The sequence below is a fragment of the Delphinus delphis genome, chromosome 16, assembly GCF_949987515.2.
Source record: "Delphinus delphis chromosome 16, mDelDel1.2, whole genome shotgun sequence".
Classification (NCBI taxonomy): domain Eukaryota; kingdom Metazoa; phylum Chordata; class Mammalia; order Artiodactyla; family Delphinidae; genus Delphinus; species Delphinus delphis.
In genome coordinates, this window is record NC_082698.1 from 63,205,512 (window position 1) to 63,227,473 (window position 21,962).

The window sequence follows — 21,962 nt, forward strand, 5'->3', positions numbered from 1 at the left end:
CCTATTACATCTTCCTGAAACTAATATCTCTTTCTTTCCTTCCTTCTTTCCTCCCTCCCTTCCTTCCTTTCCTTATTATTTGGCTGCATTGTGTCTTGTTGCTGCACGCAGGCTTTCTCTAGTTGTGGTGAGCGTGGGCTTCTCATTGCGGTGGCTTCTCTTGTTGCAGAGCATGGGTTCTAGGCACACGGGCTTCAGCAGTTGTGGCTCGCAGGCTCTAGAGCGCAGGCTCAGTAGTTGTGGTGCACGGGCTTAGTTGCTCTGCAGCACGTGGGATCTTCCCAGACCAGGGCTCGAACCCGTGTCCCCTGCATTGGCAGGTGGATTCTCAACCACTGTGCCACCAGGCAAGTCCTCACTCATAGTTTAATAAGCAAACTCATCCATGTTTAACGTATTCCAAATAAGTAACTGCCTTTGTATTAAGGCACAACACAACTGTCACTGTGGCACAAATCCCTGCTGTTTGTCCCCATGATCTCAGCTAAGACCCCGTGGCCCACAAAACAAAGGCACCTGAGATTTTTCCCTCAGCTGAAGCACAGGGGAGGTACCTGAGAACTGAGACTCTTGGAATTGTCATGGTCTTTGGTCCTGTGTCCAAGTTCATGTCTCCACTGGTGCTGAAGATGAATACTAAGATTTACCAATGTAAAAGCATCTTCAAGTGTCTTTCCTCCTGAGTCCATCTTTGACAAAAGTCCCCAAAGCTTGACCCCTTAGCAAAGGTACAACTCCATATCCTGGCCACTCTTAGGGTATAAAGAGAGAATGAGTTGCCCAGGGGTACACAACAGATGGACTGTTCTCCGCACGTCATGCACTTGTGCAAGGGGTGAGGTGCAGTTGTATGGTAACACGTGAAGTGTACTGTGAGCCTTTAGGATGCATAGAAAGGATAGATGAAAAGTGCATCAGCTAGTCTGTCCCACTTACCCCAGCCCACCCAGTTCAGGGTATTCACATGTTTCTTTTGAGAGTGAAAAGTTGTACACATATAAAGTCTAAGTGTCACTGTAATTCTCTTTAAAAAGGATTTTTTTGTGCTGTTACATTTTGAGGAGTAATTTTCTACAACTTAGGCAATAGTCAGAAAGAAATATTAAAATCTTAAAATTTCATTGTCTTAAAATGACTTAAATGAGTATTAGAAATACAAAAACAGGCATCCAGAACATTAAAAAAATGGGAAAACAAAATTAAATGTTATCATAGACCTACTTTGTTATCTGATTAAGTTTTTTTTGGTTTGGTCAATGTCAGCTGATAGAATATAAGAACAGACCGCATGTTTACTTCTGAATGAAAATCCAAAACAGTTTATAGAAAGACAAAAACAGGTTCTCTTTACCTCATTTTCACTAAAACCAATTGTTCTATATGTACTTTTTTCCCCCCTAGCTTACTCATTTTCCACTTGTAATTTACCTCTAAGTAATAATATAATGGAAAGATTTATATTTTTTCTCCATTCTCCCAATATTATTCTCATTTAACTATCTCTGGGAAAAATAAGTCTGACAGGTAGACTTTATAATGATTTTTCTCATTCAAAAATCACACTGTATTAAAGAACTATATTCTTCACTGTCTTTTTAGTTAAAAGATTATCTCCAGGATTTTCCTCGGAGGAAAAAACTTTCTAACTACCCTATAATGATTTATCTTACCTAAAAGATAGAGAAACATTTATACAGTAACTGTATAATTATGGGTCAATCAGTAATTCAACCTCAGAGAAGTTCAACAAACCATTACAATCAGAAAGAGCAACTTAAGGTAAAAAGAAAAAAAACTGGTTTGAAGGAATTTTAAGTATTTTAATCTATTTCTTAGTAAGAGCTACGTGGATTCCATTCAGCTTAAGATACATGTAACAGGGCACTTACATTCTCATATTAACCTGTTTGGAACACCAAATCATTATTCTAGCAAAATAAAATATAAAAACCCTAATATACTATATAATTCTCCGACAGTGAAACGTTCCAGGGAGGGTTATTTACATACAGAAAACCTGATATTTGCTACAGATGCAATTCAGCTTCCACTAGTGTTATCTCAAAGACATGTCATTTTTAACCCTGTACTCCTTTAGACCAGAGTTTTTCCAGCAGGGCACTACTGACATATGGGGCTGGGCAACGCTTTGTTGCGGGGGGCCGTCCCATACAAAGCAGTTGATTCAGCCAAATCCTTGGCCTCGACCACCTAATGCCAGTGGCATTCACCTTGGTGGGAAGGGTACAGATGTCTCCAGGCACTGCTAAACGTCTCCTGGGGGCTAATGCACCCCCTGTTGAGAACCAGTGCTTTAGAGTATGTCACATTTCCTACCTTTTCACTCAATAGTTAACAAACTATTATGTATCTAAAATTCTGAAGGAAATACACAGACTAATAAAACAAACTATTTTTAATTAAGGAAGGCTTAACTTAAGGCATCATACTGACATCTACTGGCTTGGTACTAGACCGTACATTTGACATATACTGCATTAAAAAAAAAAACCCTCAAAATTAAAAGTAATATAGGTGCTATTCTGGGAAACTAGAACAGTTAATTGAAAGCAGTTAACATTAACACCAAAACTATGTGTTTTATGTAAAGCCTAACATATATAATAACAATGGCAATTAACAATTATTTTCTTAGTTTTTGATGTACTGTCGTTTGGATGAGTTAAATTTTTAATAAATGTTTTTAGAGACTGAAAATTGGAGAGGATTTTAGGACAAGTAACAAAAAAAAGTGTGGTCCAAAAAACTTGCAAAATTTAAGCAGAATCCTATTTTATGATTCATACTGAAATTTTTTTTTTTAATTTATTTTTGGCTGCATTGCATCTTCGTTGCTGCCCGCGGGCTTTCTCTAGTTGCGTTGAACGGGGAGCTATTCTTCGTTGTGGTGCGCGGGCTTCTCATTGTGGTGGCTTCTCTTGTTGCCCAGCATGGGCTCTAGGCATGCGGGCTTCAGTAATTCTGGCTCGCAGGCTCTAGAGTGCAGGCTCAGTAGTTGTGGCGCATGGGCTTAGTTGCTCTGCGGCCTGTGGGATCTTCCTGGACCAGGGCTCAAACCTGTCTCTCCTGCATTGGCAGGTGGATTCTTAACCACTGCACCACCAGGGAAGCCCCGTACTGAAATTTTAAAAGGCTAAATTTTTTTTTAAAAAACTAGTAATGAGGGCTTCCCTGGGGGCGCAGCGGTTGAGAGTCCGCCTGCCGATGCAGGGGACATGGGTTCGTGCCCCGGTCCGGGAAGATCCCACATGCCCGTGAGCCATGGCCACTGAGCCTGCACGTCCGGAGCCTGTGCTCCACAACGGGAGAGGCCACAACAGTGAGGGGCCCGCGTACAGCAAAAAAAAAAACAAAAAAAACAAAAAAAAACCCTAGTAATGATAATTCTATAAATAAAATAACAACTGTCTAGGTTTTTAATAAAAGAGATTTGTAATTGAACACTACCGTCAATTAAACTGATGAACTTTATTGGGGTTAAAACTATAACAAAGTTCATCCTAAAACATTTTGCAATGCAAAATTATTTCACTCAAGGAGTGTTTAATAATTTGGATGCCAGGAATTACAAGCAATTTTCAAAAGCAAAGACTCTCACATTCATAAAACTTTATACATCATTTGAACTAACAGATATTTATACTACTAAATTCAAACATGCATCACTTTCAAACATTCTTGTATCATGATTTTATATATTACATTACTTATCAGCATTCTTCATCACTACATGTATTGTATCATACACTTGCACCATTCTCCTTGGATTTCTGATCTTTATCTTCATTCTTCACATTATCCTATAAAATACACAAAGGAAAAGTATATTTTATTAAATTCTCTTAAATGTAACTTTAAAAATAATAATCATTACTAAACAGAGATACTGCAGATAGCCCATTTCACCATCTATGGAAAATTGAACCGGGTGAGGGGAAGGGGAGAGTAGGAAAGAAATCTCTCAATTCTGTGCAGAATGACTTCTAGTATTTGAGAAAGCCATCTCAATCCTAAGAAATTAGAGGTTCTTAGGACTATATTACTAACAGCAGTATATTCCTTGCACTGTAGTTTTTCTTTTTTTTCTTCTTGTTCTTTGAGTGAGACCCAGGAGGTGGAAGGTCTCTCAATTACTGAAGTTAGTTTACAAGGGCACTGAGTTACTAGATATTTTTGAGACAAAGAATACTAATAAATTAATTTTGATAGTGTCAAAAAGTTTCTCAACTCTGCCCAATAAATGGGTTTAAAAAAGAAGTGAATGGGGCTTCCCTGGTGGCGCAGTGGTTGAGAGTCCGCCTGCCAATACAGGGGACACGGGTTTGTGCCCCGGTCCAGGAAGATCCCACATGCCGCCGAGCGGCTGGGCCCATGAGCCATGGCCACTGAGCCTGCGCGTCCGGAGCCTGTGCTCTGCAACAGGAGAGGCCACAACAGTGAGAGGCCCGTGTACCACAAAAAAAAAAAAAAAAAAAAAAAAAGTGAATGGCTTTTCTTCCTCAAGTTCAAACTCAACCTCTGATTCTAAAAGAAATGCAAGTGAAACTTGCTTTTTAAGAAGTCTGCACACCAGGATTTCCCTGGTTGCGTAGTGGTTAGGAATCTGCCTGCTAATGCAGAGGACACAGGTTTGATACCCGGTCTGGGAAGATCCCACATGCCGCAGAGCAACTTAGCCCGTGCACAACTACTGAAGTCCATGTGCTGTAGGGCCTGCGTGCTGCAACTACTGAGCCTGCGTGCTGCGACTACTGAACCCCACGTGCTGCAACTACTGAACCCTGCATGCATAGGGCCCATGCTCTGCAATAAGAGAAGCCACCACACCACAATGAAGAGTAGCCCCCACTCGCCACAACTAGAGAAAGCCCACATGCAGGAATGAAGACCCAATGCGGCCAAAAATAGATTAAAAAAAAAAAAAGTCTGGACAAATAAATCATGTTGACATCTGAAGTAAGTTCTAGGAAAATACCATCTTTGGGGAATTGCTTTTGACTAATCTAATGAAGGACAGAATGCTACCACTATTTTCTGTTAGAAAAGCCACTAAGAGCTTAATAATATTAAATTTGCCAGAAATAGACTTTTTAGAAAAGGAATAAACTATGAAAATGTTGAAGGTACAAAACAGCTAACCTTCTTAAGAACAGTGTGGATCTCATCCATTACTGTGGATAAGTTTCTGATTGTCTTATTCAGCTGGTTTTCAAATTGCAAATTCATGTTTTCTGAAATCTTTAAGTTTTCTTGTAACTGACTAAGGTCCTTTTTAACTTCTCTGAGTTCACCAGAGAGGTTTTTGTTGGAATTCTCCAAATTTAATATGGTTTTTTCATCTTCATCTGTCAAAAAACAAAACAAAACAAAACCAAATTCACCATCTTACCCTTTAAAATTTCCAATTTAACTCTGAGGTTAAAAATACTTAAGCTAGGAGAATAAAAAGTGTATCTAATTCTTTAAACTGGCCACAAGTGTCAATTTTAATAGTTATAAAACACACTGTAATAACTCATTTCATTTAAATTAAGTTTTACCTAGTATTACTTCTAAATCCAAGTTCCATTTTAAGATAATTGTACAGACTAGAGAAAGTAGCAGAAACTAATGAAGACTAAGTGGAACCGGGGAGGATTAAAAGGATGCAACAGAACAACAATCGAACTTGAGAATGCACATGAAGATCTAAGATTAATTCTTATAAAGCTAAGCAATTTTATAACCTTTAACAGAAATGGTGAAAAGTAAACTTACATATGTGTCTAGACTAAAACAAGGTATGGATATGCACAAGTATAGGTATGTATATACGTGTGTACACACATATATCCCAATAGAGTGTTAAAAGTACCTCATATCCAATGCTTTTCCTTACCTGTCTTTTCTTCTAGTAACTGCAGCTTCTGTTCCACTTCAGCTCGTACTTTTTCACTCTTTTCCAATTTTTGCAAGAGGCTTCCTACATCGACCATTGCACCATTATACACAATAAGGCCAACGTTTTCTTCCACATCCTTTGATTCCTGTTTTACTATCGGTGTTGGAAGTAACAATCTGTTTCCTATAATATAAAAGATACCATATTCTTTTGGCCACGCCACACAGCATGTGGGATCTTAGTTCCCTGACCAGGGATCGAACCCGTGCCTCCTGCAGGGGAAGCATGGAGTCTTAACCACCGGACCGCCAGGGAAGTCCCTAAAATATACCATATTTTATTATGTTATTTTCTTCTTTAATTAATAATATGGTTACAAAATGGCATGATCTTAAAATAATATACTCAAACCTAGCATATCTTCCTGCAATGCTTCAGATTCTTCATGATTTTCTTCATCTTTTGAGGTGTCCGTTAATTTTCGGTAAAAGCAAGATTCACGGAGTACTACTTTATTAAGAAGCTTCTTTACCTGTTATTTAAAAAGATGAAAATAAGTTTTTGATTCTCCTTGAACATCAGTGTTCTAATTTTCACATATGATAAACATCAATGGCATCTCAGGTATCCACTACCACTCAATTAGAGCACTTACGCTTTTAACTGTCTCCTCTATAAACCTAAAATCAAATTATCACTTGAAAAAAATTGTTAAAAAAAAGTCTAACTGATAAAAACGTCAATACATAAAGTATACGTACAAACACGTTTATTAAAGCATAGCTTGTAATTATAAAAAATGAAAGCCATTTAGCAACTGGGACTAGTTAAGGCAATAAAGGCACATCTATACCATGGAATACTAGGCAGTAAGAAAAAGAACAAAATGGGTTTCCATTTTCATGGTAGAATGCCCATGATATATTATTAAATGAAAAAAAGTTGTCCATCAGTATGTTTAGAATGATTTCATGTGTTGTTTATAAAACTGGAACTATCATATATATACACATATGAGTTGCTTACAAAAGGATCTAGAAGTTTATATATTAGACCAAAGGAGTGGAACTAGAGGAAGAGACTTTTAACTTCTTTTACTTTATTTATTTCAGTATTGCTTAACTGTATTACTATAAGCCTGTATTGCTTTTTTTTTTAATTAATTTATTTATTTTGCATCACCGGGTCTTAGTTGTGGCATGTGGGATCTAGTTCCCTGACCAGGGATCGAACCCGGGCCCCCTGCATTGGGAGCACAGAGTCTTAGCCACTGGACCACCAGGGAAGTCCCTGTATTGCTTTTATATTTCAAAAAGTCAAAGGTACTAAAAAGACAAAGTTACTTAAACATGCTTTTAATTTTAAATATTCACGAGATAGATTACCTGAGCCCGAGAAAGATGCAGTCCAAGAGTATAAAGTATTTCTTCCAAATCCTTTTCAAGAAGGTAACCACAATGGCTTTGATCAAAATAAACAAATGCCATTAACAGATCTCTGTTAATTGTGATCATCTGAGTCTTTTCTTTTTCCTAAAGAAAATGCAGAAGATACAGTACATAATTTTTACCCCTGATAAGTGAGAAAATTAGACTGTGTCCATATAATACCAAAAATCTGCAAACATCTTTACCTCATCTTAGCTAAAATGAATTGATCTGATTTATGTACAGAGAAGAAAGAAGACATACTGATTATCTGACAAAACCACAAATACCAAAATACAACTGACTGAATTCTGATGAGTGGTAATATATAGATATACAAGGATCAATAAAGTTCATCACTTAGTTATGTTTAATAATAAGTCTGGATTATGCAAGAAATGGAAATTATCATATTATAAAAATACAGTATTATACAGAAATGTCACATCACTGTGTTGTACACATTAAACATAATAATGTATGTCAAACATACTTCAGTATTTAATACATACCTTATCTTTAGAGGGCCTCTCCTTGCAGTATCTGTTAATATCTCTTTTGTCATCTCGTTTGTTTATTTCTTCCTCATCCCGATCTATAAAATAAATACAACAGCAGCAAAAGACTCATTAATAGATAAAATTTCAACTACTGTACAGATTGAAAATACTTTTCTATTACTGATCAGTTTTCAAAAGATAAAATAACAAAGAAATATTATACGACTAAAAACAGTTTGGATTTTATAAGAAAATTATAAAGAATAAGAACAGGAAGAAATTTATAAAGAAACTACAGGGAAGAAAAAAATGGACTTTACTGATTCAAATACAAGGACTCAATTCAATAAATATTTGGGGGAATTAGTTCCCAAACATGAATGAATTTTATACAAAAAACTGAAACATAAACAAAACAGGGCAGAGAATATTTACTACAAGATAAAAGGAAAAACAGCCAATATAGTAAAACTAACTGCAGATGGATTATTGCAAAATAAAACTACATATGAGAATTGAAATGTTCTTAATAAAGAAGACCTAACAGTATTAATACCCAGATTTGCTGACACTAATGTATGTGTCCTTTGATAAAAGATAGGAAATTTGGGCTTCCCTGGTGGCACAGTGGTTCAGAATCTGCCTGCCAATGCAGGGGACACGAGTTCGAGCCCTGGTCCAGGAAGATCCCACATGCCACGGAGCAACTAAGCCCATGTGCCACAACTACCGAGCCTGCGCTCTGGAGCCCACATGCCACAACCGCTGAGCTCACGTGCCACAACTACTGAAGCCCACACGCCTAGAGCGCGTGCTCTGCAACGAGAAGCCACTGCAATGAGAAGCCTGCGCACCGCAAAGAGTAGCCCCTGCTCGCCGCAACTAGAGAAAGTCCGTGCACAGCAACGAAGACCCAGCGCAGCCAAAAATAAATAAATTTTAAAAAAAGATAGGAAATTCGATAAATTATTCTTAATAAATAAGCAGAAAACTGACAAAAAGTAAACTCCTTTCTGTTACCTATCCATAAGCTACCCAGTTCCTGAAGACCTCAGCCATCGCCCTCAGGTCAAGCACCATTAACAGCTTGTTATTCAACTAATAATGAAGAATAAATCTGTTATGGGTTCAACTGTTATCCCCTAAAGTTCCAAAGCTGAGGTCCTAAGCCCCTAGTAGTTCAGAATGTTGCCTTATTTGGAGAAAGGGTCTATCTGTACAGAGATAATCAAGTTAAAATGAGGTTATTAGAGTGAGCTCTAATACAATGACTGCTGTCTTTACAGAAAGGGGAAATTTAGACAGACACATGCAGATAGAAGATGATGTGACAATACAGGGAAAAGATGGCCATCTACAAGAGCTGAGGAGAGCTGCTTGGAACAGACCCTTCCTCCCAGCCCTCAGAAGAAACCAACCCTGCTAACTCCTTCATCTCAGACTTGGCCTTCAGAACCGTGAAGACAGTAAATTTCTATTGTTTGAGCTAAACAGTTTGAGGTACCTTTCATGGTAGCCCTAGCGAACTAATACATCATCCTTTCATGAATTATATACAACTAAACAGCTTTTTTGTCGATATTTAATGATCTGTCAACAATTTTAAGAGAAATTTTGTTTCTAGAGGCTTCTGGATCTCTCAAATGGATCTCCATCAGAAAGCCCGAAGTAACAAAGGGTTTCTTGATAAAATAGGAGATACAGTAAACACTAGGAGTTAATTAGCCCTTGAAATATTACACAGCATAAATTTATAATATTTCACACTACATTCCCTTCTTCTTTTTTTTTTTTTTGTGGTACGCGGGCCTCTCACTGTTGTGGCCTCTCCCATTGCGGAGCACAGGCTCCGGACGCGCAGGCTCAGCGGCCATGGCTCACGGGCCTAGCCGCTCCACGGCATGTGGGATCTTCCTGGACCGGGGCACGAACCTGTGTCCCCTGCATCAGCAGGCAGACTCTCAACCACTGCGCCACCAGGGAAGCCCTATATTCCCTTCTTGAACATCCACAACATACATAAGCAGCTAAGAAATTCTGTAGTAAAACATGCAGACCTTTGCTTAGCCCAAGTTTCCCAAATTTATTTGACCCCAGTATACTTTATTAACCTTAATACCTGTTAGTATTTTGGAACACTCTGGGAAAGACTGCTTTAGGGAGAAGTTGTACGCGAATAGTAACAATACAGAGAAAACTTTATATTAAATAGAATATACATGATAAAACACACATGAACCTTGATAACATTATGCTAAGTGAAAAGAAGCCAGTCACAAAAGATTGCATACTGCATGATTCTATTTATATATATGAAATGTCCAGGATATCTATAGAGATGGAAAGCTGACTAGTGCTTGCCTAGGGCTGAGGAGATGGGGGGGAAATGGGACTGACTGCTAATGAGTACAGGATTTCTTTTTGTGGAAATGAAAATGTTCTAAAATTGACTGTGGTGATGGATGGATATATTAAAAACCAGTGAGTTGGGACTTCCCTGGTGGTTCAGTGGCTAAGACTCCACGCTCCTGATACAGGGGGCTTGGGTTCGATCCCTGGTTAGGGAACTAGATCCCACATGCCGCAACTAAGAGTTCTCAAGCTGCAACTAAAAAGATCCTGCATGCTGCAACTAAAAGATCCTGCATGCGGCAACGAAGACCCCACGTGCCACACCTAAGACCGGCGTACCACCCAAATACATATTAAAACAAAACAAAAACAAAAAAAACTGAGCTGTATACTTTTAAATGGGTGAACTGGTTGATATGTGAATTATATCTCAAGTTGTTATTAAAAAAAGGAAATAGACAAATGTTCTAAAACTGGATTGTAGTGATGGTTTCACAATTCTATGAAGTTACTAGGAATTATTAAATTGTTAAATTATTAAACTAAATTATATACACTTAAAATGGGTGAGTTTGTGATATGTATTAGAACAGAAATAAACTGTTTTAAAGAAAGAGAGATAATATGTCCTTGGAACCTAATTATTTCATATATATATATGAACTACAGTACAGAGTGGTTCAGCTGCTTTATAGTTTTATTATCATGGGTAAATTGATTTAGTGCTAAGAGCCTCAGATTCCTCAGTTAAGAAATGGTTAAGAAACCTCTCCTTTCATTTATTCACATTTTACAGACATGACCCAGCTTATTTTGAGTATTTAACTTGAAAGGTGTCACTTTTGAAATCATTTCCCCTGAAACCTGTATTTTTAAAGTATTTTTTAAAAAATCCAGGGACTTCCCTGGTGGTCCAGTAGTTAAGATTCCACGCTCCCAGTGCAGGGGGCACGGGTTCCATCCCTGGTCGAGGAACTAAGATCCCACATGCCACACAGCACGGCTGAAAAAACAATCCAAGTAATCCTTGCTCATCTTGGAACATGCTGTCTATGTCTATAAAAACCATTTGGTAATCTTTTTCCGCATCACTATCCTCTAACTTCTTTTTCAATGACTGCACAGAATTTAATTGCATGTCTATGTCAAAATGCATTTAAATAATTCCCTATTGTTGAATATTAAGACTGATTTTAGTTTTTTGTTTTATAAATAATTATGAAATAAATATTCGTGTTGGTATTTGAAAGGATATGGTTAATTAACATTTCCAAACTTCTGTCCAGAGAAGGTGCAACAATTTAAACTCACCCCAAGAGTGAAAGTAATCTTCTCTTTACCCCTGTTAAACTGATGTTACCTTTTATTAGAAACTTAAGTTTCATCAATTTGACAGGTAAAAATTAGACCCTCACTGTTATTTGCTCCTCTGATTACTAAGAAGATTCAACACCATTTTAGACATTAACTGGCACTATATATACACACACACACAAATATATATATATATATATATATATATTTTTAACCACAAATTCTATTTTTCCATGAGGAAAAAAGTGGTCTTCTGGAAACTTGATTGGATAATGAAATGCAAAGTATGGGGAAAAATGATAACATAAGCAAGCATCAATTAGAAATACCAAGGAAACCAAAAAAAACCCAAAACTATAATCATACCACCCTACTTGGCTTTGCAGTTTATGGTATTAGTTCAACAAATATCTATTTAGAGCCTATTTGGATATTTAGGTTGTTCTAGGAACTTCCAATATGTATTAGCAAAGAAAATAAAGAAAAATCTCTTTCTTATTAAGAGCTTATATTCAAGTGGAAAGAAGACAGACAATAAGTAAACTAAGTAAACAGTAGAGTAGACTAGGTTATAAGTGCTATAAGTAGAAGGGGATAAGGAGGCATCAGGAATGTGTACTTTGGTGGGGGTGGGGAGGAGACTGCAATTTTAAATAGGGTGCAGAGTAGACCTCCCTGAGAAAGCGATAGCTGAACAGAGACTGAAGGTGTTGAGGGAGTCAGCAAGGTGGGTCTCTAGGAGAGTGTGCAGGCAGAAGGAACTGCCAATGCAAAGGTCTTAACACAGGAACATATATAATGGGTTCAAGGAGGTCCCAGTGACTGAGGTGCAATGAACAAGTGCAAAGAGTTGTAAGAGACAAAATTAAAGACTTGATATGGTAGGGTCTTACAGGTCATTGTAAACACTGTGGCTTTTTTCATAGAGTGAAATGGAGAACAACTGTAAGAATTTGAACAAATAAATGACTTAAATTATACAAAGGTTATTCTGGCAACTGTACTGAAAAGAGACTTTAGAGGAAGGGGATAGGCAGGGAAACCAGTATAAGGGGCTATTAAAATAATCCAGGCAAGAAACAACATGGGTTGGATTAAGGTTAGATCAGTGACGCTGCTGAGAAATGGTCTGATTCTGGTTATATTTTGAAGATAGAGGCAATATGACCTCCTGATAGACTGGAAATGGAATATGACAAAAAGAGAGAGAGAGAGAGAGAGAGAGAGAGAGAGAGTGAGAGTCAAGGATGACTCCTAGATTTTAGCTTGAACAACTCTAAGGATGGGATTGCCATCAAAAGAGGTGGGGAAGGCAGAAGGTAGAGGATTTTTTTGTTTGTTTTCTTTATGGTGAAAAGGAAGCAGGAGTTCAGTTTTAGACATGTTTATCTTGAAATGTCAGATAACTTAAGTGGAGATGACAAACAGGCAGCTGATATAGAAGAATAAGAGAAGTCTGACTTGAGATATAGATTTGAGAACTGTCAGTACATGCAGATTGTACTTAAAGTTGGGAGAATGGAAGAGACCACCACCAAGGGAGTTATGTGGTAGAAAAGGAATAAAGAAGACAACTAAGGGATGAGAGCTAGGACATTCTGACATAAAATAATGAGAACACTGTTCAGTGATTTAACAAAAGCAGTGATAAAACAATACTGGGAGGATGGGGGAGAGAAAATGGGACTGTAAAAAAGGCTAATCTTGGTACTTCCCTGGTGGTGCTGCAGTTAAGAATCCTCCTGCCAACGCGGGGAGATGGGTTTGAGCCCTGGTCCGGGAAGATCCCACATGCCTCAGAGCAGCTAAGCCAGTGTGTCACAACTACTGAGCCTGCGCTCTAGAGCCCTCGAGCCACAACTACTGAGCCCACGTGCTGCAACTACTGAAGCCCACGTGCCTAGAGCCCGCGCTCCACAAAGTGGGAAGCCACCACAATGAGAAGCCCGTGCACCACAATGAAGAGTAGCCCCTCTCACCACAACTAGAGAAAGCCCACGCGCAGCAACGAAGAACCAACACAGCCAAAAAAACCGAAAAAAGGGCTAATCTTCATTGAGCAGAGCAGGTAATGAAGATAAAATAAATACGGATATATGCATATTATATCACTGCTACTGAATTATTAGAACAATTAAGACTACACATTAGATGGCATCAATAGATGGTGTATGACATTATTGTTAATTTTCTTAGGGGTGATTATGGAATTGTGATTAAGAGAATGTATTTTCTTAGGCAAGTTGAAGAATTCCTACTTTCAAATGGATCAGAAACATACACATGCAAACACACAGACAACACAAATAAGATAAAATATTAACTACTGAATCAACTGTGGGATATAAGGTATTCAATGCACTATTCTCTCAACTTCTTTTATGTCTGAATATTTTCATCAATTAGAAGAAAAATAAAATGCTGCCGTAGAAAGAAAAAATGTAGAGGCAAACCAAAAACACCTTAAGTAGTAATAATCCTCAAAGATATGTACTACCAAAACAAAAAAACTCTTATGATTTTGCCACCTCAAAAAAAAATTTGGGGGGGTTCCCTGGTGGTACAGTGGTTGAGAGTCCGCCTGCCGATGCAGGGGACACAGGTTCGTGCCCCAGTCTGGGAAGATCCTGCATGCCACAGAGCAGCTGGGCCCGTGAGCCATGGCCGCTGAGTCTGCACGTCTGGAGCCTGTGCTCCGCAGCAGGAGAGGCCCGTGTACCGCCAAAAAAAAAAAATTTTTTTGTTAAAAAGTCCCTGGGCTTCCCTAGTGGCACAGTGGTTGAGAATCTGCCTGCCAATGCAGGAAACACGGGTTCGAGCCCTGGTCTGGGAGGATCCCACATGCCACGGAGCAACTAGGCCCGTGAGCCACAACTACTGAGCCTGCGCATCTGGAACTTGTGCTCCACAACAAGAGAGGCTGCGACAGTGAGAGGCCCGCGCAACGCGATGAAGAGTGGCCCCGGCTCGCCGCAACTAGAGAAAGCACATGTACAGAAACGAAGACCCAACACAGCCATAAATAAATAAATAAATAATAATAAAAAAAGTCCCAAATCTACATGGAAACTGACAGGTACTCAGTGGTACTCCATAAGTACTTTAGGGCTGGCATCTATGACTAGTAAAGTATTTTGAATATCATTACTACTGGTAAGTTTGTTATTTAAAACATGGGTGATAGGTATACAGGTGCTTATTATTATTAGTCTTTAAACTCTATATGCTATATGTACTCTTTTGCTTGTATGACAGTCTTCATAATTAATTAGTTTTCTGAAGAAGATTATATTCTATGAAACAAGGAAGACTATTATACCTTTTCATGACACATTTTAACACCACGTTTGGGAAATTTTTTTTCCCTCAAGTTGAGTTACCATTAATTATATATGGAACATATGATAGTTAAAAATAACATTTCTTAAAACAATCGTCTCACCTAAAAACTAGTAAAACAATACTTAACATATTTTCACTAGAGAATATTTTACTGTTTCTAGTCTAAAAAATAATTATAGATTTCAGTGATACAAAGTCCCCAAACAAAAATTGTATTTTTCATCCTAAGGGAAAATAAATTGGAATCATACCATCTTCTTCATCCTCAGCTTCTTCTGCTTCCATTGGATCATATTCATCTTGATTATTATCTTCTTCAGTTTCATCATCATCTTTAGAATCATCTTTTCTTTTATCTTCTTTCTGTAATTTAAAATGTCTTAAAATTAAGCAAGATCTCACCAAACATCAAATGACTAAAAGAAAAACATTAAATTGACTAAATTTACTTGAAATAGTATCACATTGTAAATATCTTGTAACAATAATATACTTTAAGAATAAACTACCATTCACAATGTACATAAATCAAACCATCATGCTATATACCTTAAAGAATAAAGTACCAGAAAACTAGTTACAGATGCTTATATAGGCTTAATTCAAAGACTTAAATTTCTAATAATACACTAAAAGTTTTTAGTTTGGCCTTTACATTTTACTATTCTGATGGAATTCATTGTTATGTGTTACACTCCAGAAGACTAATTAGAAACTAAACCCGGTTGCTGGTCCTGGAAATATTTACAGACCTTCCTTTCATCTCTATCTTCTTTTTTATCTTTATCATCGCCTGATTTTCTCCTTTTGGGTTTTGGCTCCTCAGTTTCATCATCTCTTTCTTCTTTTTTATCTTTTCTCTCATCTTTTTTGCTTTTCTTTTCCTTTTCTTTTTTATCCTCTTTCTCAGGAAGAGACAATAATGATTTGTATATTCTGACTCCAAAATCTCTTTGAAGCATTTCATTGAAAAGCTCTGCAAATAATGAAACCTATAAAAAGACAAACAGTAACCCAGCCAACTTTAATAGAAATATTGAACAAATCCAGCAAATCAGTAATTTATCAAATGATAATCTGTCACATCTGACAATTAATGTGCAGTAACAATAAAATTATAATAATTGATGTCAATGATGCTGAGTAGCCTCAAAATCCTCAAAAACTCTCCTGAAGATATAAATACTATGTTTGGTATACTTTGGGCCAAATATTACAAAAAATAATAACTGCATTACTTTATCATATACATTTATCATGAGGTGTACTCAACAAGTTTTTATGAAATGCCTACTATGTACCAGGGACTGTTCTTGGCACTGGGGATACAGCAGTGAAGAAAGCAGATAAAAATCCCAACTCTCATAAGCTAACAATCTAGTGGGACAAAATGTGGAATAATCAAATCAACATTGAATTATAAGAAAAACAAGCAGGATAAGAGCACAGAGAGTAACAAGGGAGAGGCGCCAGAGATGGCCTTTTTGATCAAGTGACGTTTGAAAAGTGATGTGAGGGCAGCAAGGGGAATGAGCCATTAAATAGATACTCAGAAGAGCATTCCACGCAGGGGAAACCAAATCAAACTCTTGAGTAGGGAGTAAGCATTATTACTATGCAAGGATCCAGGGATAATTAGCTTTAATACATTCATGAACCTAAAATTATATACTAAATAGCCTACGTAAATATATCTTTTTTTCTTTCTTTCTTTTGGCCATGCCGCATGGTTTGTAGGATATCTTAACTCCCCGACCAGGGATTGAACCTGGACCCAGGCAGTGAAAGCACTGAGTCCTAACCACTGGACTGCCAGGGAATTCCCTATGTAAATATATCTAAGGAAATTGCATTCAACAGATTAAAAGGGTCTAGAACTTGAAATAGTTACAACAGTTCTAAAATATGTAATTTTGGGCAATGTGTTCAGTATAATTGGTAAAACACTTCAATCAGACTATTTTCCTGATCAGAAAGAAATATACAATGTATTAAAACTATAATTGATCTTACAATCTATTTTTCTTTCATTCATGCCATCTTTATACATTTTAAATAAAAAGAAATCTATTATCAGTAAAATGACCATTAAGATGTTGAGAATTCTTTTCTCTTAATCATTAATGTAAAAATTAAATAAAATCTCCATTTGTGTAAGTAAATAGCAAGAGTCACATATTTTTCTTAGACTTTTCTATCTCTATTACTCAAATAAAAAGCAATTAAGGGACTTCCTTGGTGGTGCAGTGGTTAAGAATCCACCTGCCAATGCAGGGGACAAGGGTTCGATCCCAGGTCCGGGAAGATCCCACATGCCGCGGAGCAACCAAGCCTGTGCACCACAACTACTGAGCCTGCGCTCTAGAGCCTGCAAGCCACAACTACTGAGCTCACGTGCCACAACTACTGAAGCCCGTGCGCCTAGAGCCTGTGCTCCGCAACAAGAGAAGCCCCTGCTCGCCACAACTAGAGAAAGCCCACGTGCACCAATGAAAACCCAATGCAGCCAAAAATAAATAAATAATCAAAAAACAAACAAACAAAAAAGCAATTAAAATGTGTTAGCTTGGAAGAAACCTAGAGAAGTAACTAGAAGATAAGTATTAATTCTACATCTCTTTTCATCTACAAGCAGTGAAAGACAAAGATACACCTAGCATTAAAATTAAATCAGTCAAAAATTTATTTATTATTGATATACGGTTTTTCTTAGTAATAATTTCTTTTAAATTCATATACCAAAATGACTTACATTCTAATGATAGATTAAAAGGAAACTAACCAAGGGGGTATGTTAGGTGGAGAGGAAGAAAAATAAAGGATCATTCTGCTAGCAGAGGGCGTTCCTAAATCACCTTGTTTCCACCGAACAGCATTAATTTGGCATCCTTTTACAGCATCCATTAGGTATACAGTATATACTTTTTAAGCAGTAATACCAAAGACTATTTTTTTCATTTATTTACTTCTTGAATGATTACTACATGATAGGCACTGTTAAGAGTTAAATTTATGGCAATTGGTAATAAAAATAAAATCACATTGTATATAATGTTTAAGGTCACTGGCTTACCGGAATTATCAATGTTTCAAAAAATATAGATATGTTAATATTATAACATAGTTTATTCCAAGACCAATAAACATGCATTTCATGTTTATTAATTGCCTCAGTAGTCCTCTATATTTGTTTGCAAATGTCTCTAGTCTAAGCACTTCATTTTTATCTTACCAATGCCTCCTGGGTCAAGTAGGTATGATTGATTTTTACGATATAATTTATCAAATAACACAATGTGAGACATGTTGATAAGATACAATAATTGAACACAATTATAATTTTGTACAGGCTATTTACAAAACTGATATTTGGGGATATTTTACATTGTTTTGTTTAAAGAATGAAGCAATCACTTACTTAGGGATGAAAGTGCATTTCAACTGTTTTGAAAAATGACATGAACTGTTTGTTGTAAAGCTATTCTAAAGTAATGGTACAAAGAAACAGATTTATGTTGAAAATATAAACATTAATTATTTTATCTTACACCTAAATCAATCACAAGTAAAAGTTTCAATCCCACTAAATGGTATTTTAATTCTAGAGTAAATAATAAAGTGCTACCACATTCCCAACAGAAGCAATTAGAGATTATTGTATCGTATGTCTCCCAATATCCTGATAAAAGAACACACCACTACACCACTACCTGTGATGTAGTCTTGGGAAAAAAATAATTGAACCTGAACCGGATTGAGACTTTAGGTCCAAATATCAATTTATGGGAAATAGAGAGGCCAGAAGAACATTTAAACCATATCACAGGAATGCAATAAGCAAAAGTAAGTCTGTAGCGAACATCATCTGGTTGTTCTTTCCCCAAAAAATACACTGTAAGGAAAATACAAAAAACAAAAACAGTGAAAGAGGCACTCAAAAGAGATTTAAGAGATATATTAACCAACGTGTGAACTTTATTTGGATCCCAATTCAAACTTAAAACATTACCTCAAATGAATGTTCTTTATTATCCTCTAATCTGTAGTCCAAAAGAACACTCAAAGACATGATGCTACAATCAAACTTGCCACTTTTTGCAGCCCAGTTTGGATGTACAACAATGGCTGGCTCATCAGGCAAAATATATCTTCTTTCCCGACGCTGGCGTTCTAGTTCCTCTTGACGTTTTCTTTCTTCTTCCTACATATTTGAAATTTTAAGTAATGGTTAAACCTGCATGTACATTATGTATACATACCAAATGTATACCATATGTAAAGAAAAAGGGCAAATTTCTATGACTCCTTACGATGATAATATCAACCTTAAGGGCTAAGAAGGGAGCAAAGTTCAAATTTAATAAAGAGGACAGCAGCTTTTATGGCTCCTAATTCTCTTTCTTTTCAATTTCCCAGCATAAGAAATTGCCTTCTAAAGAGGAAAAAACCCGACAAACCTATATTAACATCATATAAATCAGGAGATTCTGGGAAAACAGTGGTGGTAACATAGTTTGTGGGTCTACCTGACTCCTCACATTTAAAAAGAGACAGAATAATCTAGATACCAAAACCAAAATCTATGTATATGCACAACAAAACGAGGTGATAAGGTATCCCCACAAACCCCAATATACAAGTGAGCAGACCCCAACATCTATGTGTTACTGACATCTGTGTGTGTGGGGAAGCAGAAGGAAGCAACGAGGTTGCCTGTTGGATCTAAGAACAGGAAAACCATAAAATAATCAGGCAATGGAAAGCACAGCAGGTAAATTTAAGAATAGCAGCTAAAAATAGGAATAAGTGAGTAAGGGTATACAAGGGGTCAGTGTTAAGATCTAAAAGGGCCCAGACATTCTAGCCCTACCTATGAACTTGCAAAGCTGATTTACCAGGGCATCCTTCCAGCACAGGGCCCCACAATGAGGAGAAACTTCTGAGAACAAAATCAATAGTGAGCCGGACAGGGACAACAGAGACAAGGGAGGAGAAGGTCCAGATAAAAAGTGATAGAGGGCAATAAAGATCGAAATCTCAGCAAGCCACCATATTTTTTGACAGAACAAGAAAATAACAGAACACAGGGCTCTGTGAAGTTAGAAAAGCTATCTGAAGCAATCGCCTAATAAACTTTAGGCAAACTACATTCACATAAACACGAGCAGTAGAAAAGTACTGAGGTCAAATCCCAAAGTTATTATTAGAAAAAAAAAAAGAACAAGGAGCAGAATCACATCTCTGGCAGACAATGAAAGTGGGCCAGAAAGCCATGGCCAAAAGGCAGATAAAAATCTTAACTTACTATTTTAAAGTGTGCTAAAAGACTTTAAGAAAATGTTACAGGGACTTCCCTGGTGGCAAAGTGGTTAAGACCCTGTGCTCCCAATGAAGGGGGCCTGCATTTGATCCCTGGTAAGGGAACTAGATCCCACATGCAGGCCACAACTAAGAGTTCACATGCCACAACTAAGGAGCCGGCAAGCCGCAACTAAGGAGCCTGCCTGCCACAACTAAGACCTGACACAACCAAATAAATAAATATTAAAAAAAGGAAAAGAAAATGTTACAAGATATGAAAGAACAACATGAATAAGAATTTTAGAAGTAGAAAATGAGGTGACAGGGACTTCCCTGGTGGTCCAGTGGTTATGACTTTGCCTTCCAATGCAGGGAGTTCAGGTTTGATGCCTGGTCAGGGAGCTAAGATCCCACATGCCTTGCAGCCAAAAAACCAAAACATCAAAAAAAAAAAAAAAAAAAAACAGAAGCAATATTATAACAAATTCAATAAAGACTTTAAAAATGGTCCAGGGCTTCCCTGGTGGTGCAGTGGTTAAGAATCCGCCTGCCAATGCAGGGGACACGGGTTCGAGCCCTGGTCCGGGAAGATCCCACATGCCGCGGGGCAACTAAGCCCGTACGCCACAACTACTGAGCCTGCACTCTAGAGCCTGCGAGCCACAACTACTGAGCCCGCACGCCTAGAGCCTGTGCTCCGCAACAAGCCCCCGCTCGCCGCAACTAGAGAAAGCCCGTGCGCAGCAACGAAGACCCAATGCAGCCATAAATAAATAAATATATACATTAAAAAAAAAGAAGGGTCCATATCTAAAAAAACACAAAAAGAAAATGAGGTGACAGAATTTAGGGAACAATCAGAAAAGATAGTTTCAGAAATTTAAAAATAAACTAGAAGGAATAAAAAAGAAAATAAACTCAAGAGATAATGCCTTAAAAGAACAGAAGGTAATGTGGAAATCTTAAAAATCAAAAAGAAATGAAAAGTATTCAAGAAAAAGTGACCAATGTTGAGGAAGCAAAAAAGGTCAATACAAGACATCAGAATTCCTTAAAGAAAACAAAAGCAAGGGAACAAAACAAATAAAAAACTATTACTGTGGGAGGGAAGGAGACGCAAGAGGGAAGAGATATGGGAACATATGTATATGTATAAATGATTCACTTTGTTATAAAGCAGAAACTAGCACACCATTGTAAAGCAATTATATTCCAATAAAGATGTAAAAAAACCCCCAAAAAACGATTACTGGACTTCCCTGGTAGCACAGTGGGTAAGAATCCGCCTGCCAATGCAGGGGACATGGGTTACAGCCCTGTTCCAGGAAGATCTCACGTGCCGCAGAGCAACTAAGCCCGTGTGCCACAACTACTGAGCCTGCACTCTAGAGCCCATGAGCCACAGCTACCAAGCCCGTGTGCCACAACTACTGAAGCCTGTGCACCTAGAGCCCGTGCTCCGCAACAAGAGAAGCCACCGCAATGAGAGGCCCGCGCACCGCAATAAGAGTAGCCCCTGCTCACTGCAACTAGAGAAAGCCCTCAAGCAGCAACGAAGACCCAACACAGCCAAAAAAAAGAAATAAAATAAAAACAAACAGGTAACCACCTGAAGATGGCAGGGAACCAATGCATTTTCATGAAAGCTGGATAAACAAACAAAAATAGTGCTTGATTTAGCAGCACACACACACACACACACACACACACACAAATATTTTTTGGCCGCACCATGTGGTATGTGGGATCTTAGTTCCCCAACCAGGGATTGAACCCATGCCCCCTGCAGTGGAAGCACAGAGTCTTAACCACTGGACCACCAAA

The 21,962-nt window shown here is 37.7% G+C and overlaps 1 protein-coding gene across 2 annotated transcripts in view; it reads right to left on the reverse strand.

Moving 5' to 3' along the window:
• Nucleotides 1–1,044: 1,044 nt before the first annotated feature.
• Nucleotides 1,045–21,962, reverse strand: part of CCAR1 (cell division cycle and apoptosis regulator 1) — a 55,792-nt gene continuing 34,874 nt past the window's right edge. For both annotated transcript variants that reach the window (XM_060034896.1, XM_060034895.1), the window contains exons 17-25: nt 18,847–19,038; nt 15,590–15,829; nt 15,089–15,200; nt 7,842–7,924; nt 7,288–7,434; nt 6,314–6,434; nt 5,900–6,085; nt 5,161–5,366; nt 1,045–3,821 (exon numbers count right to left, since the gene is read on the reverse strand). In XM_060034896.1, the coding sequence (XP_059890879.1) occupies nt 3,762–3,821; nt 5,161–5,366; nt 5,900–6,085; nt 6,314–6,434; nt 7,288–7,434; nt 7,842–7,924; nt 15,089–15,200; nt 15,590–15,829; nt 18,847–19,038 (1,347 nt within the window). In that variant the 3' untranslated portion in view covers nt 1,045–3,761. The remainder of the gene's footprint in view (nt 3,822–5,160; nt 5,367–5,899; nt 6,086–6,313; nt 6,435–7,287; nt 7,435–7,841; nt 7,925–15,088; nt 15,201–15,589; nt 15,830–18,846; nt 19,039–21,962) is intronic.